The sequence below is a fragment of the Nannobrachium achirus genome (genome assembly GCF_963921795.1).
Source record: "Nannobrachium achirus genome assembly, chromosome: 7".
Taxonomy (NCBI): domain Eukaryota; kingdom Metazoa; phylum Chordata; class Actinopteri; order Myctophiformes; family Myctophidae; genus Nannobrachium; species Nannobrachium achirus.
The window spans coordinates 19,378,405-19,395,263 of NC_137816.1; the positions used below are offsets into that span (position 1 = coordinate 19,378,405).

Below are 16,859 nucleotides of genomic sequence, written 5' to 3' on the forward strand. Positions count from 1 at the left end.
AATACCACTCGGCTGGTGCTCAGCATGATTTCCAGCCAAGTCTCTCTCTGCTGTGAAATGTTGCAGCAAATGAGTAATGAGTTATGGATTATTGTACTGCTAACAAGTGATTTTTCATACACAGCGGAGGCCTGGGAAAAGAAGTACACTTTTAAGGGTTATTTTTGCAGTAGGGTTTTGTTTTATTTTTCTTGTGCGTGTTTTTCTTTTTCTTTTTTTTTGGTTGGGCACTTTTCTTAACATTATTCTTTATTGAAATAAGTAAATGTAAGACAAATAGCTGAGAGGGAGACAGTGACACTGAATATTTTACGACAGTACACAGGGACTAAACTAATGATTGAGAATATGGTAAGTAAATTAAACTCTGACGTTCTGAATCCCGTAAAGTTACATGACTTTAGGCAGAATCCCCTCAAAAGAATTGATGTAAATACTGTATAGACTGATACAATGCAATTAATTTCTCATACTTTGCTAATGGTTTATACATACCATTGCAACCTGTCACATTGTGACGTGTTGTGAGCTTTTAGATCTGATATTTTGACTGAACATATACTGTATGTATATACTGTATATAGTTTCTATAGGGGGTGCAGTCTAATTGAATTGCAGCAGTAGTGTAGCGAGGACACAGCAAACTGGACCTTCAACATTGGCTACTGTACACCTGATCTCCTACATCTTTTTTTCTTTTATTTTTTTATGATATTTCTTTGGCTTTTTCTGCCTAAATTGATAGTGAACAGTAGTCTGAAAGGAAATGGGGAAGAGAGATGACATTGACATTGGTGGAACAATTAAAGACCGGGCCGGTATGCGAGCCACAATGATCGGGCCCCGCCGATCATTGTGGGGTCACTGAGTTTTGTCGTCCTCATGATGTCATGGAGAACGTCAGGGAGGAGTACAGAATGCGTCAGCACCAGGGCGTCTGGGTGGTGCAGGGGTAAAGTTCCTGCCCACCACCGTGAAGGCTGGGGTTTGAATCCTCCATGGTGCATCCAGCTTGGCTGGGTGCTCTAGTCTACATGAACACAAGTGGCTGTTTCCGCTGCAATAGTGATTCCTACAGGTTGTTCCGCAGTCAGTGATGGGGTGGCATGTTCCTCTGCACATGTCGGCCCTCCCAGTGAAACTCCTCACTCTCAGGTGAAAAAAAAGCGTCTGACCAAACACTAGTGCTGGGTATTATAACTGAAGGGGAAAAAATCGTGAAATTGTGAAATGAACCTTTAACTCAGTGTCTTCTTTCCTGTGTGTGCGTGTGTCTGCGCATGCGTATCTGCTTCAGGCAGCAATATGCTGTGAGAGTGAAAAGGGCCGTGGCAGCACCTTAAGGCATCCAAGAATCCGGTGATAATCTATTTCATAGCAAAAGGAGAGGGGAGAGGAGGCTGTTAAAGGTTTAATTACACACAGGCCTAATTAGACTGTGGCTGAACAGAGTTAAAAACAACCCCAGGCTGAATAACACACTCAGCCACTCTCCCAGACACACTGCCACGGTGGCACAAAGAGTGTGTGTGCGTGTGTGTGTGTGTGTGGGTGTGAGTGTGTGTGTGTGTGTGTGTGCGCGCTCGCGGCCTCGCGCATGTGTGCACTGTGCACTCGTGCACCTGTGTGTGTGTGGTACTGTAGGTTTGCATGTTGGCTTGTGTATCCATTCATGTCGTAATGTATGTGATTGCATGTGACAAAGCTAGATTAGGATGTGGGAGCGGTAAGCAAAAAAAAAAGAAGAAAAAAAAATATATATATATATATACATATATATATATATATTACTATATATATATATATATATTACTATGTCCTGACTTTTAAGTCCCATTTATATGTGGATGACTCACTTGAGAGGTTGTAATACTGGTCGCATGGTTGGGGAAACACTTGTAAACCACCTGATGTATGCTGATGACCTGGTGGTCCTGAGTCCCAGTAGTGCTGGTCCACAGCAGCTCCTGGACATATGCTCTTTGTATGGTGTACATCATGACATAAAATACAATGCAGCAATGCTCGTAAGTTCAGTCAATGTTCTACTAAAGTGAAAGTGTCAAGACATATTGCACACCGCTCTATACTGCTCACGTATTGTCATCTTATAAGAAATCTAGTATGCATAGGCTGCAAGTTGCATATAATGATGCTATGAGAATACTCCTTAAAAAACTCAGTGGCAGTGCTAGTGAGATGTTTGTCACTGCTGGAGTGAGGACTTTTAAAGCACTTTTAAGAAACTTAATGTTCAAATTCATGAAACGTCTGGATGTATCTACTAACGGCATCATTGTGTCGCTTTCAAGCCCCCTTATGAGCAGTTCACGCTATACATCCAGACTAAGGGTACACTGGCTGTAAAATGCCTGTGTGTTGTTCCTGTAGGCTAAGTTATGTACTATTTATTTTACATTTTCTTATTGATTTTTATTGCCTGATGTGTTTCTTTTATGTCTTGTACACTGTTTTATGTCTTGTACCCTGTTTTATGGACCTGAGTCTGCTAATAGATTGATTGATTGATTATGGAGCTACTTGAGCAGGACCTGTAGTTCAGTTTTATGTTGCTGTTTTAAGTCACAATCTCCATGACAGCTACTGCATGTGTCCAAACAAGACACTGATGAAGACACCCTCTCGAATCAGTGTGTAATGAACTTTTGCAAATACATAGATATTAGCTAAATTGGCACCACTAGCAGTACATTTAGTACATTTTTAAAGGACAAATACTTTTTTTCCCCTTTTTTGTAAACCTCCACCTATGCTATGCAGCGATATGCTGACTTGATTGGTTGATTGATTCAAGACTTCATTAGAAGTTTGCATAGGAAAAGGTACATTTTCATGACCACAATACACAACAATTTAAAAATCCTCAATGTTGATTTCAACACTCAGGATTTTACTGTCTACACTGGAAGGGACCTTTAAAGTCATTTTTATCCAGGTTTGACTGTCTGATAATGCAGTTTGTGTTGTGTGGAGTTGTTGGGCAGTAACTGTACTGGTTAATGGGGAGGCCTGTTGTTGCTATGCTGCATGGCACTCTGGTATGTCCACTACACACTGCATAGATGGATGTTAACTGGCAAACCTTAACACATGTTAACACATCCGTCTTTCTTTCTCTCTTTCTCTCTCTCCCTCTCTATCACTCTCACTGTCTCTCTACTTCTTCTTCTTCTACACTCCTCCTCTCAGATCCTGTTCCTCAGGAGACGCTGCTTCACTTTGCGGCCCGCCGAGGTTTGAGGAGAGTCGCTGACTTCCTGCTCTGCCAGCCTGGGGCCGGGCAGGCCCTCCGATTGGCTAACAGACAAGGTCACACCCCCTTCGACATTGCAGGGTTCCGAGGACACGAACAGTTACAGCAGCTCCTTTCTCAGTAAGTAACCATACAGTATACTATACTATATTATACTATACTATACTATACCTATACTATACTATACTATACTATACTATACTATACTATTCTATACTGTACTGTACTGTACTGTACTGTACTGTACTATACTATACTATACTATACTATACTATACTATACTATACTATACTATACTATACTACTGCTACTGAAAATGGTAAATTCTAACATTTACGTATGTAGTACTTAATATTAACGACACAGATGTACAAAATTGTTTTCAAAGACAGTCAAGTAACTAGGAGAGTAAATTGGAAACACATTCAAAGGTTTCCTGTTGTTTCCTGCTTGTTTTTAAAAGCCGCTTGGGGTTTTAAATCTCTCCCACAAGCAATAGTTTTTTTTTTTCTTCTTAATGTTTGTTTTAATCTTCTGATCCCTGTTGTAATATTTACATGTCCTGCCATTGTCTCTAATGATCTCATACAGGGCGACATAGAACAAGTTCAACCGAATTGAATGCGATTAATTTCGCCTTTTTTTCCTTTATCACAGTGCATTAGTGTTTTATCACTGGGGAAATCAACAAAGTAAATAATACAATTTGTCACATGGGACACAACCGTGTTCAGCTCAGTAGGTTTCTGCAGCAGATTACTGGCCCCCAGGGCCCTCCATGAGTTTGGGTATTTCTTTCTCTCCATCTTTCCCTCCTTCTAGCTCTCTCTTTCTCTCTCTCACTCTCTCGCTCTTTTTTACCCTCAGTCAATTGGTATTGAGAACAAACAGATGTTGCTTGTTTCTGATCGTGTCTGTCTGAGATAGGTATTACATCACAGGCTGTTTTATGTACTGCATAGCTGTGTTCTGATCTTTTGTGTTCAGAGGAGGAAAGGGGGGGAATCAACTCTACACAGTTCATTTACCATAGGTCTGGTACAGAAATAGTCTTATCTTTTACAAAATACATATCTAAATAATGGTCAAAAATATATTTAAAGGGTTAAAGTATATGTTCTACTACGGTATATGTATTATTTTGCCAATTTGTGGTATACTTTAAAACATAAGTGTGAGCAATGGATATTTTATAATTGTTGGTGTCAGTGTGACAGAGTGACGGCACAGACAGTCTCTGTGAACTCTCAGACAAACACAGACAGAGTGATTTAACTGATTTATATTAGTAGAATGTGTTGTTCTTCAGTCTCTGGCTTCTGTCACCCTCAATTTCTTAATTTCTTTATTTCCCTCTTTTCTTCTCTGCTTTTTCTCATCACTCATCCCTCTCCTCCCTCACCCACCCTTTCCCCTTCCCTCGCTTCATCAATTCTACCATCCCTCTTTCTCTCGCTCTCTCTTTCTTTCTTCTTCCCTCCTTCCTATGCTCCTTCCCTCCAAGCATTTGCCTCCCCTGCACCCCCCCTCTCTCTCTCTCTCAACAGTGTCCTTTAGAAATGTGTTGCTCTATGGTCACCTGCACTTCAGGGACTCTGGATAACGGCATTGTTTAATAGTATTAGATGTGCATTGTAATTGCTGGGATGGGTGGATGGATGGATGGATAGATAGATGTGTTGGTACTTGGTACAGATTCTATGAGAAAAAAAATCAATGAACATACAGTGAGTAGACAAACTTTGCAGAACATTAATTGAAGGTCATAGACATTCCCACACCGGATTACCTTTTTGACTAGCAACAGGGTTGAAACCGACTTCATCTGGCCTGATGAAGAAGACCCTGCTGGGTTGAAACGTTGCTAGTCAATAAAGCATTGGGAACTGCCTTTAATCCAGTGTGCAGAATCTACACATCAATTTCCTTGTATCTTCATGTGTACTTTTATCCCCTGCAGTTGGCCTAAAACATTTGGATGTGCAACACAGCTACTCTATTGAACGTAGACATACACAAGACAGACGTGTAGTCAAGTGTGGATGCTTGTAGGAGTTTAGAGTCCATATGAGAGAGGGCCAGAAACTGTTCTGGTGCATAATGATGACCTGTAGCGGGCAGCAGCTGGAATAGACAGTTGAGCAGGGTCAGATCAGATGAGGTTTCACCCATTAGTCCGACGCTGGTGAATCCTAACCTGGTGAATGTTAACCTGGTGAATGCTACTATGCCTAAACCTAACCCTAATCCTAACCTCAGTAAAAATCAAAAGTGTTTGCGGCCCACCCATCTGACCACTTATCACAGCAGCCGATGTGTTAAGTGGTCAGTCAGGTGGGTGTACCGTGTGCATTTTCAGAGCATGTTATTTTAAGGGCCAAAGAATCGTTTGTGTTCCGGCTTGGGTCTATGAAACTAATATACTTTAATGTCCTATATATTGGTATCACGTTTCAAGGTTATAAAGGAAAAATACCATGATTTTTGTATTTATTATTTTATATTATCTTAGTGTTTTGTCAATTATTTGGAGGCCCACTTGTGATGTCCTCATGGTAGCCGATATACAAGCACACAACGCCTTGCATTGCACAGATTGAGAAACAGTGATGTGGAGGGATTCATCTGAGGGCTCCAATTTGGACATGTTTCACGTGTTTGTGTTGTGAGTGACTGCCTGTCCAGGTTACTCTGATGGCTGTCAAGAACTGCCCCATATTTTATTTATCTGTGTGAAGAAATGCAAGCGCTGTTGATGAGGTGGTGTGCATCAGGTATTCCATTTGAGGGAGTCGGGCGTTAGCTCATCGGTCTAAAGCTGAAAATCCATAACTTTCATGTCCTACTTGGCATTGAAAGTGGAACCCGGTTCCTCTGCATTTTGAGCGCTGTTGAAGGGAGAGCTCAGAGAACTGAGATTAAACATAATTAATAAAAAAAAAACATGGGTTTTATGAATATGTCTTTCCTCAAGACAAGAAATAAGACAACATCAAAATGACAGGTCAAAGGAAAAGGGGGTTTGAATCTGAAGAGACTCAACATTCCTCTCGTGTCTCCACAGTTAAACATTAAGCTGAGAGTAGGAAAAAACTCCTCTTTTTAGGGTAAATTAACTGAGACAAGACACAAAGTTGAGTGAAAATGGATCCTTTTTACGTTCTAAGCACTCACCTTATCAACATAGTTTTCGCTGGACTTGGAAAGAAGATAAGACTTTAAGACAACAATCCCTTAGACGCTGGGTCGTTTGGCCAAGTTATAGGCTCTAGGCACACCAGTAATCATTGTGAAAATAGCTGATAAACAATCTGACAACGCTTCACGATATGATATTTTTGGGGCTTTTCTGCCTTTATTGATAGTACAGTAGGTAGACAGGAATGAGGGAGAGATGGGGAAGGACATGCAGCAAAGGTCGTCGGGATCTGGACTCGAACCCGCAACATGCAGAGCCTATGTGGTATGCGCCAGGACCGCTAGGCCAGCGGGTGCCTCCACGATATGAACATTTAAACAAAAATTAATTTAAAAAATGACACCTATGACATGCCCAGAATAATTTTTAGGCTATAGAATTTGCATCTTTATGGGGAAATGAGTGCACATAAAGTACTGATAAGGAAAACCAACAAACAAAAACATTCATAACCTTTTTTTATAGTTGTATATATTGCTATAATAATGGGTGGTTACTTGTCACAAAATCCCAAGGCACACCAGGGAACCACTGCCTTTAGCCCACTCATTTACAAAATGTCCTTCTGAATCGTATTTTATTCCAGCTTTCAGTGATTCTCCTAGAAACATCTGTGTTCAGTCTGTAGTTCATTATATGTGGTTGTTATTCTTTACTTTGACTTGAACTGACTTGGTTTGAAAGTTGAAGTAATTGTAAAGAGTACCAAGTGTATAAAACAGGTTAGTCATTCTAACCCTATATGTTAAGGCTCAACCTTTAGCCTGATTTAGCTGATCTACAAGCTCACAGCATGTTGAAATGCGATGTGTTGTGTGAGCTTGTAGATCTGCTATTTTTGGCACATGACACCTTTGTTTGACTAAGTATATACAGTATGTATTATCGGAGTATATATGTATTATAAGACTCCCAGGATGAGGCGTATTGAAGCGTGTGTGTGTGTGTGTGTGTGTGTGTGTGTGTGTGTGTGTGCGTGTGCGTGTGCGTGTGCGTGTGCGTGTGCGTGCGTGCGTGCGTGCGTGCGTGCGTGCGTGCGTGCGTGCGTGTTGTGTGCGAGAGACAATGTACACATTTGCTGTTTTTATGTGTGACATGCCCTTTTGAACTTGGAATGAAGATAGCGCAAGCTGAAAACACAAGTACCACTTAGCTAACCAGCCTCATTTCCCCATGCCATGTATTTAGAAGCTACTTTAGGGCCGCTATCTCTTTATGTGCTGCTAATTACACTTTTGTGCCTCTCATGAAAAGTGAAGTCAGTCAGTGTCAGGCCGTGGCTGGGTGACCTCACTGTTGAACCAACCACACCCAGCATTACGCAACCTACAACTCACACTCACACTTTAATTCTTGCACTGTGGCTTTAGAGCAAGGCCATACAACTTAACCACGCAAATCCTAGTGTCGCTATTTTGGGGGCAAACATTCCGTGAAAATTGCAGATCTACAAGCTCACGACACATCGCGTTGTGACATGGTATATCTGGCATTTTTGCTTAAAAGATTTGGTTTAGAGGGAGGAAAAAAGAGCAGACCAATAGTGCTGGAGGACTGCAGTCAACAGAGCCAAAATGTCTCTTTGCGCAAGTTAGCAATCTATGTCCTCCATGTTTACTTTAGTTTATTTACTGTAATCAAACTTCTAAATAAGACATGTTGAAGAAAAGAGATGCTGAAATGATTTTGGTGAATTATTGTACAGTACCTTACACTATTGCCACACTATTGCCACACTGGCACTAACCAGCACTAGAAAGAAGTTTATTTATTCAAATAATCTATAAACTTCTTTCTATTGCGTAAGTGTGCCTGGAAGTTTTACCATTTTAATAGGTTTTAGATTACGTTTTGCCAGATCATCCGTTTTACTTCATATATTGTTTAATTATAGCTGTCATATTGAGGATTTCAGGCCTATGCTGACACTTACAAATCACTGTTGCACTTGCTCGTACTTTTACTCACTAACTATTCTGTAGTATCGCTCACTTGTTGGTTTCTTGAGTATTCATTGTATACTGGTATAACATAAGATCAAATTAAATTTAAACATAACAGGATAGCAACACATAACATTCACTTTACTCTTGGTGTTTTATCCATTTTACAGATGTACAAATACATGTTTATATACATTTTTGTTTGTAAAAAGGCCTGTCAGTCAACCAACCAATCAAGAATGAAACAAAGAGCAATCAATTTAACTCAACAATGATCAAAAATAACGTGGTGTTCATAATGTGAACGTTTTTTTGCCGCAGGGCTGAGCAGGAGGGAGAGACGGAGAGAGACGGCGGGACGGAGACGACAAACCAGTCTGCTCATTCAGATGTCAGAGTGGTGTGTCACCTCCCCAAGCTGAACACCTACACCCTGACAGTGGGCCCGTGTCAGGGACTTGAACCTCCAACCCTCCAGAGATGTGTGGAACATCTACGACACCTAATCTGCCACCTACAGGCCAAGGTGAGCCTCATGTACTGTTGATTACATGTTTGGTAATGTAGGAATTCAATTCAATTCAAAGGGGCTTTATTGGCATGAAGAAACATACGTTTACATTGCCGAAGCAAACGTGAAACAAAAACAAACGAAAATAAAGACTAGTAAATGTTCAAAAATAATCTGAAAACTATCCGGCAAGAGCCAGACTAATTTGCTGTTTGCTGTAAGGAGCTGTTATATATGTACGCATAACTTGGTATAAAGCTTTTAGGAACAAATAGCAATAGCTTTTATAGTTTTTTTCTTACATTGTCATACATAAAACCACTACATAATTGTTGAATTACTTTAGCGCTTCCTCCTCTTTCCCTACTGTCTCCCCATACATGTCTCCCTCTTAGTTTTACTACTTTGTCTCCCTTACACTGTCTCCCTCTCAGCTTTCGTACTGACTGTCTCCCTCTCAGCTTTCTGTCTCCCTCTCAGCTTTCGTACTGACTGTCTCCCTCTCAGCTTTCTCCTCCGAGTTATGGGAAAAGTGTAAAGTACTATTATTCTTATTTTATGATTACTTTTGCTTTCAAACCAATGGTCATCCAGAGGCTAGACTGGCTTGTAAAGCATGAAAAACAAGAGGTTAATTATTGATTACACAACTGTGAACTATCATTTTTCTCTTTTTTTTTTACGGGGCTCTGTAGCTGTCTATCAGTCTATGTGTACGTCTGTGTGTTTGTCTGGACCTAATCTCCCAAACCACTGGACCGATCAGTGCCAAAACTCTGTGTGCACAGGACCAGTAGAAGTGTCATTTTCCTTCACATATGCCTTATATTTTCTGAAAGATGTAACTTTTATTTTATAACGGAGGTCATTATGGGGTTGGATCGTAGCTAAAACCTTGTATGTTTGATACTGCTTTAACAAAAATGTTAAAGAGATGGTGCCATAGTTTTGTACTTTTTCTGTTTTCTACTATGAAGTTAACATTACTCTAATAGACCACGGGGTGGGGTTATCTATCTATAAATGCGACAAATCTCTGTTTGTTTGTTTGTTTGTAATCCGCGTATCTCGAGAACCGTTCGTCCCACCGGCTTCAGATTCGGCACGCGCGTTCCCCGCCGCCGCGCGGAGTGCAGTGCCAGGCCTCGACCCGACCCGACTCGCGGTTTTCCGAAACCGGCGCGAAACGTTCGGAATCTCCTTATGCGGAGCTGATTGTTGACATCAGGCTGTTCCGGAGGAAATCGGCGCAAGCGCTGAGTCATTGTGACATCACTTCATAAAAGGCTCTGACATCACGTACGCCACATGAGTCAACACAAAATCTCTGTGAATGTGTATGTATGTATGTAATCCGCGTATCTCGAGAACCCTTCTTCCCACCGGCACGCGCGTTCTCCAGATATGGGCATAAAGTCTGACATCAGAGTTTTCCGCAACCGGTACTGTGTGTGCAGAGATCTTCATATATGGGCATAAGTGGACAAAGACAAACAGATGGTCAAAACGGGTCCTATGACAACAGGTATATTGGGGTTTGCATTAAAGGGTGGGGCATTCATGGGGTTTGCATTAAAGGGTGGGGCATTCATTCCCTATTTCAAATTCGGCACGTGCGTTCCCCACCGCAGCAGGTAGTGCAGTGCTCGGCCTCAACCCGACCCGACCCACGATTGTTTGAAAAAGCGACAGAAATCTCATATATGGGCATAAAATGGACGCAGATAAACAGATATCTCCATATATGGCATATATGGGCATACAATGGATGCAGAATCACAAAGATCTCCATATACGGGCATAAAAGGGACACAGAGATACAGAGATCTCCATATATGGGCATAAAATGGATGCAGATAGATATCTCCATATATGGGCATATATGGGCATAAAATGGACCCAGAACTATAACTGCAGTGATCTCCATATATGGACATAAAATGGACACCGACAGACAGATACAGATATCTCCATATATGGGCAAAAATGGACACAGGCAGACAAATGGTCAAAACGGGTCCTATGAAAACAGGTATAATGGGGTTTGCATTAAAGGGCGGGGCATTCATTCCCTATTTACATTGTTCCGAGTTGGCCAGGTCGCCGACTAGACGCTGGGCCGCCCGAAGGGCGGCCCAGCTTCTAGTCTATCTATAAATGCGACAAATCTCTGTCTGTTTGTTTGTTTGTAATCCGCGTATCTCGAGAACCGTTCGTCCCACCGGCTTCAGATTCGGCACGCGCGTTCCCCGCTGCGGCGCGGAGTGCAGTGCCGGGCCTCGGCCCGACTCGGCATGCGGTTTTCCCGAAGCGGCGCGAAACGTTCGGAATCTCCTTACGCGGAGCTGATTGTTAACATCAGGCTGTTCCTGAGGAAATCGGCACAATCGCTGACTCATTGTGACATCACTTCATAAAAGGCTCTGACATCACGTACGCCAGGAGTCAACAAAAAATATTGGGGTTTGCATTAAAGGGTGGGGACAAAGGCTAACAGAAGGCAAACAGATGGTCAAAACGGGTCCTATGACAACATGACAACAGGTATATTGGGGTTTGCATTAAAGGGTGGGGACAAAGGCTAACAGAAGGCAAACAGATGGTCAAAACGGGTCCTATGACAACAGGTATATTGGGGTTTGCATTAAAGGGTGGGGACAAAGGCTAACAGATGGTCAAAACGGGTCCTATGACAACAGGTATATTGGGGTTTGCATTAAAGGGTGGGGCAGGCATAAAATGGACGCAAATAGACAGATATCTCCATATATGGGCATATGGGCATAAAATGGACCCAGAACTATATCTGCAGTGATCTCCATATATGGACATAAAATGGACGCCGACAGACAGACAGATACAGATATCTCCATATATGGGCATAAATGGACACAGGCAAACAGATGGTCAAAACAGGTCCTATGACAACAGGTATAATGGGGTTTGCATTAAAGGGCGGGGCATTCATTCTCTATTTACATCGTTCCCGAGTTGGCCAGGTCGCCGACTAGACGCTGGGCCGCCCGAAGGGCGGCCCAGCTTCTAGTAATGTAAATTTGCCTTCCCTGTGTATTGTTGGTTACTTCCTGAAAGTTGAAAGCCTCTGGGCTGTATTTTGATTGTCTTAAGTACCAGCTCTTATGCGTTAACTTAAGGCCTGTTAAGGCATAAGAGCTGGTACTTAAGGCAATCATGGCACTGCATCTTTAAGAAACTACTCTACTTGACAAGTGGGACTGAATTGGATTTATTTTCTGTAGTCACTGACATGGTCCTTCCTCACTGTAATCTTTAATGCAAATGTAACAGCTGAGTATTTGTTTTCCTGCCACCCTCAGCCATTATCCTTCACAGTGTAGTTTTGTGTGACTTGGGAATACGGTGGAACAACCTTATCCCTCCACTGAGGTAGACATTTGATAAGAGCTACACATTTATACTTCAGGCATTTAGCACTCTTATCCACGAAGAATTACAACCAGTGAGCCAGGTAGAGGTTTCTGTTTCTTAGAAGAACCACATGGCTGTAAGATATTTTTATTACAGGGCTGTTTTTGTGGCCCACAGGCCACCCTGCTAGAGTAAGGCTGTTCAATTTGTTGTTTTCTTCCATTCTACTGTAGATGTTTTTATTTCCTCCTGTTATTCACTCTGTTTGGTGGGGAGTGTGATTTATACTCTGCTTGTTTCAATGTGGGGACACTTTGACCACAAGAGCCCTAGAGTCCCTATTCTCAACATGTCATAATGGGTGGAAATAGACAACCATCTGGAAAAATAGACATATTCGGCAAAGATACTGTATGTGAGCTTGTGGATTGACTATTATATAGAGTTTAAGTGGAGTGAATATCTGCTCCTGCTTAAATTTCTCATTTGTGTGAGAATCTTTATTGCATTACTACTGCATTACAGTACACCACACTGCACTGCATCCCTTCTACTGTCCGTATATGCTACCTATAGTACATTGCACACATGAGGAGAAGCCTGGGACAAACTACAGTTCATTCATACTACTTTATTCTGGATGATGCCATCTTTAATTTCTCTCTCTGTTCCCTTCCAGGGTGTCCAGTCCCTGGAGCTGCAGTCTGAGTCACTTCACACCGCTGCTGAGTGCTCCGACGGTTTAGAAACCCAGCCAGCCTGTTTGGGACGATTACAACAGCAACAGTTGTGGAGCCTGGACAAACTGGCCCTGGGAAAACAAGCTGACACTGAAGACGTTGGCAACAGTGATATTAGTGGTGGTGGCAGAGGTGGTAACGGTGGCAACGCTGAGAGAGACGAGGAGTCTCCTCTCGGCCCTCCAACACAAGAATGCTCCCTGGACAATGGCCTGCAATCCTCCGAGGACGGGGTGTGTCTCCGTGCAAACACTGAGAGAGATTACCACCAAACGGAGGAGGAACAGAGACGAGGGGAGCGGGAGGAGCAGGAGAGGGATCCGGCTGCCAGTGTCGTTGACGACCAGAGTTTGTGTAGTGACGAGAGAGTTCACAGGCAGCCGGAGAGGGAGAATCCTGCTCTTGGAGCCCTATCATCTCACACCTCCTCCTGTGGAAAACAGACGGGCCTCACTGATAGGGAGGAGGGTGATAGTGGAGAGGGGGAGGAGGCCGCGCACAGGGAAGGACAGAGAGGGGCCAGCGAAGGGAGGGAGGGAGCCAAGCAGGACGGAGAGGAGGAGAGCACAGCTGGGAGGAGAGAGGAGGAGAGCAGCAACAGAGGAGAGTTAACAACACTTGACAGCAGCAGGACGCTTTCAGACACAATGGGAATTACGCCGTCAGTGGAGTTCTCCGATTTGTCAGACAGCTCAGACTCTGACACGAAGGAGAACACGGAGGAGAACCTTGGAAATGAGGAGGAGGAGGAGACAGAGGAGGAGTGCAACCAGAAGAGCCTCAGTGATCTCAGCGATGATGGCCTCTCCCTAGATGAGGAGACGCCGGGGAGCAAAGGGTTAAGGGGACCTATCTCCTCCTCCCCAGCCTCCTCATGTACTCCCTCTAATGGCAGTGATGTAAAGCGAGAGGTTACGTCAGAGTCTCCAGTGATGGAGGGCCTCCACGAAGGGGAACCTCCTCCCTCTCTCCCAGCAGACACAAACACAAGCCTGGAACAAACCCAGGAAACAGCTGGTGGGGATTACTCTACAGAGGAACAACAGCAGACGCATTGCACTGCTGCTGATGGCTCCAGCAGCTCGGCCCTGGAAACTGCACACCATTCTGGGGATCATATTGGGAGCGAGGAGGACACAGGACGTGCTGACGGAGACATTGCGGTGGTTTGTCTTCAAGACAGACAGATTGCAGTATCTGGTGTTTGTACAGAGAGTGGTTGGCCTTTGAATGAAGCATCAATAGAAGACATGAGAGACTTTGAAACTGTTTTTGACTCAGTGGACTATTCAGAGACAGAGGATCTGACCCATTGTGAGGCATCCTCTGAAACAATGCCCAGCTCAGGTGCAGTGCATACCGACACAGACCCGGGTACGAACCCTGGGCTGTCCAGCGACGAAGAGGGCAGTTTCCGATCTGCACTGAGCTCCACGACGGAGCTGTTCCTCCCAGCTCAGGAAGCCAGCGGACCTGACACAAACGAGCAGGAATCAAGCTCCAGAACGCAGCCCACACTGGAGAACCCGGTACCGGTTCAAAAGAAAGTAGTTGAACAGACTGATAAAGAACTGAATGTGTGTGGTGAATGCTGCTCAGAGTCCAATGAAATGGGCTTACACTTAGAACAGAACAGGGATGCATTACCAGAGCAGGAGGATAGCAGAGACAGCAGAGATATGAACTGTGAGGATGCAGTCCCCATTTCACCTGGCTCTGTGCCCAATTCCCAGCTACCAACTGGCATGGAGACAGTGGGACAATGTGACGCAGTGCCTAATGAACTTGATGAGAATTCACGACCCAGTGACTCATGGTGTCCCTTGGACCATAGCGCCAGTAAACTAATGGTTATAGACAGCGGACAGACCTTCATGAACTCCGCTGGCTCCGCGCCTGTGTCACAAGCGTCACTGGGCCAGGAGACAAAAGGTCCATTGATCCCCGAGGTCGCAGGAGAGCAGCTCATTTCAGAATGTTTTATAGGAGAACCGTCAGTAGAACCGACGTTGCCCGAAAACAAGGGCATTCAAACAATCCCTGAGAGTCGGTATGTAACAGAGGAGCATAACAATACTGACATGAATGTAACCCAGGAGGGTAACCGTACTGACATGAATGTAGAGAACAAGCAAGGTCCTTTGGGGTCAAAGGTCACTGACGGGGCCATAGTGAAACCTGACCTGTCCTTACTGGCAGAAGGCAGAGAAGAGGGGGACATCAGTCTGGTTGAAGTTGACCCTCACCACACAGAGAAGAGTGTTGGCTCTCAGCTAGCTTCAGGAGAGGAGAGCATAGAGACAAACCTGCGGTCTATTATACAGAATGTCAGAGAGGACAATTCAGACAGCACAACCAATGAGAGGTCCTCTGCACTCGATGCAGATGGTGATATGGCACGCTCGGACTCGGTTAATGAAGTCTCTCCTCAAGTACAAATGTCTTCATATGCTGAATATGTCCCCTCACAAGATGACGGGTCAGCCCCTACTGCTGCTATGAACAGAGCATCCTGGGAAAGTCCTGCCTTGGAGAATGCGATGGGATTGTCTCCAGACAAACTCAACTCAGCAGGTGGAGACTCAGGATGCCAAACCAGACCTTTAGAAGGTACTGTAGGCCGACATATCGTTCATGCTTTTAACATTTATATTACATTTTAGGCAATTAGCTGATGCTTTGATTCAGAGTGACAAGTCTGAATCTGAACACACACACACACACACACACACACACACACACACACACACACACACACACACACACACACACACACACACACACACACACACACACACACACACACACACACACACGTTGCAAGTTGTGCTGTAGGCCATGTTGCTCATGTTGTTATACTGTATGTGCTGGATAAGGGTGTGAGATAATTACCTCCTAAAATGGAAATGTAATGTAGATGTATCCTAGAAAGCCAAAGAACATCAACAGCTTATTGTAACACACAAGCACAAGCACATAGTCTGGTTGTATCCTAGTAACAGGTGACCTCAGATGGGTGGGAGACTAATACAGGAAGGGACTGGCCATGTTTTCTTTCTTTCTTTCTTTCTTTCTTTCTTTCTTTCTTTCTTTCTTTCTACAGTATATGCCTTTCTGTCTGTTTGTCTATCTTTCCATTTTGTGAAGGTAAAGATGATTTTTAAAGCCTTTATTTATACCTTTCTTGATCAAACAAAAAGCAAACAGAATCCATCAGTTATATAATGGTTATGAATTGCAGCATGTTCCCTGTTTTTTATAGAAAGCCATTTGCTTCTTCCTTCGTCCTGTCTTCCATCCATCAGTTCATGGTCGGTTACATAAGCTTTATTATTTTAATCTCTCACAGATACAGAGGCAGGGTTACAGCCTTACTGGACTACTCAGGCTGAGCTCAGTGTTATTTGGTGATAAAACAGCAAATAGCACTGAATACAGCTCAGTTCACTGTCAGTCTTTGTTGTTGTCCTGGGAAGGGGAATTATGTTTGGTTACCATCATTAAAGCTACAACCCCAAAGTGATGTGTCTATTGTCTCCCTTTCCCAGTGGAGAGAGAACATTTCAATGATGACTGAAGTACAATAAATACAGCAGTGCATCTTGTGTCCAATTTGGTGCCCTACAGTATATAGCCTACATATTTAATTTGCTTAATGCTGTACTTTACATGATTTGTTTAGTATCACATGAATATAAGCTGTCCTCTATGGCTCTGAATCCTTGCACTCCTTACTTGTTACAAGTCACTCTGGATAAGGAAAGCTTCAGCCAACTACCCAAGTGTGAAATTCAGATGTAGG

At 43.4% G+C, this 16,859-nt stretch overlaps 2 protein-coding genes across 3 annotated transcripts in view; both read left to right on the top strand.

Moving 5' to 3' along the window:
• LOC308288630 (A-kinase anchor protein 13-like) overlaps positions 1–13,679 on the top strand; it is a gene marked incomplete at its 3' end in the record, with an annotated part of 47,781 nt that extends 34,102 nt beyond the window's left edge. Inside the window, exons 6-9 of the mRNA XM_080730101.1 lie at positions 3,211–3,394; positions 8,738–8,942; positions 12,997–13,575; positions 13,638–13,679. Of these exons, the coding sequence (XP_080586227.1) occupies positions 3,211–3,394; positions 8,738–8,942; positions 12,997–13,575; positions 13,638–13,679 (1,010 nt within the window). The remainder of the gene's footprint in view (positions 1–3,210; positions 3,395–8,737; positions 8,943–12,996; positions 13,576–13,637) is intronic.
• Positions 13,597–16,859, top strand: part of akap13 (A-kinase anchoring protein 13) — a 111,084-nt gene continuing 107,821 nt past the window's right edge. For both annotated transcript variants that reach the window (XM_080730685.1, XM_080730686.1), the window contains exon 1: positions 13,597–15,667. In XM_080730685.1, the coding sequence (XP_080586811.1) occupies positions 13,705–15,667 (1,963 nt within the window). In that variant the 5' untranslated portion in view covers positions 13,597–13,704. The remainder of the gene's footprint in view (positions 15,668–16,859) is intronic.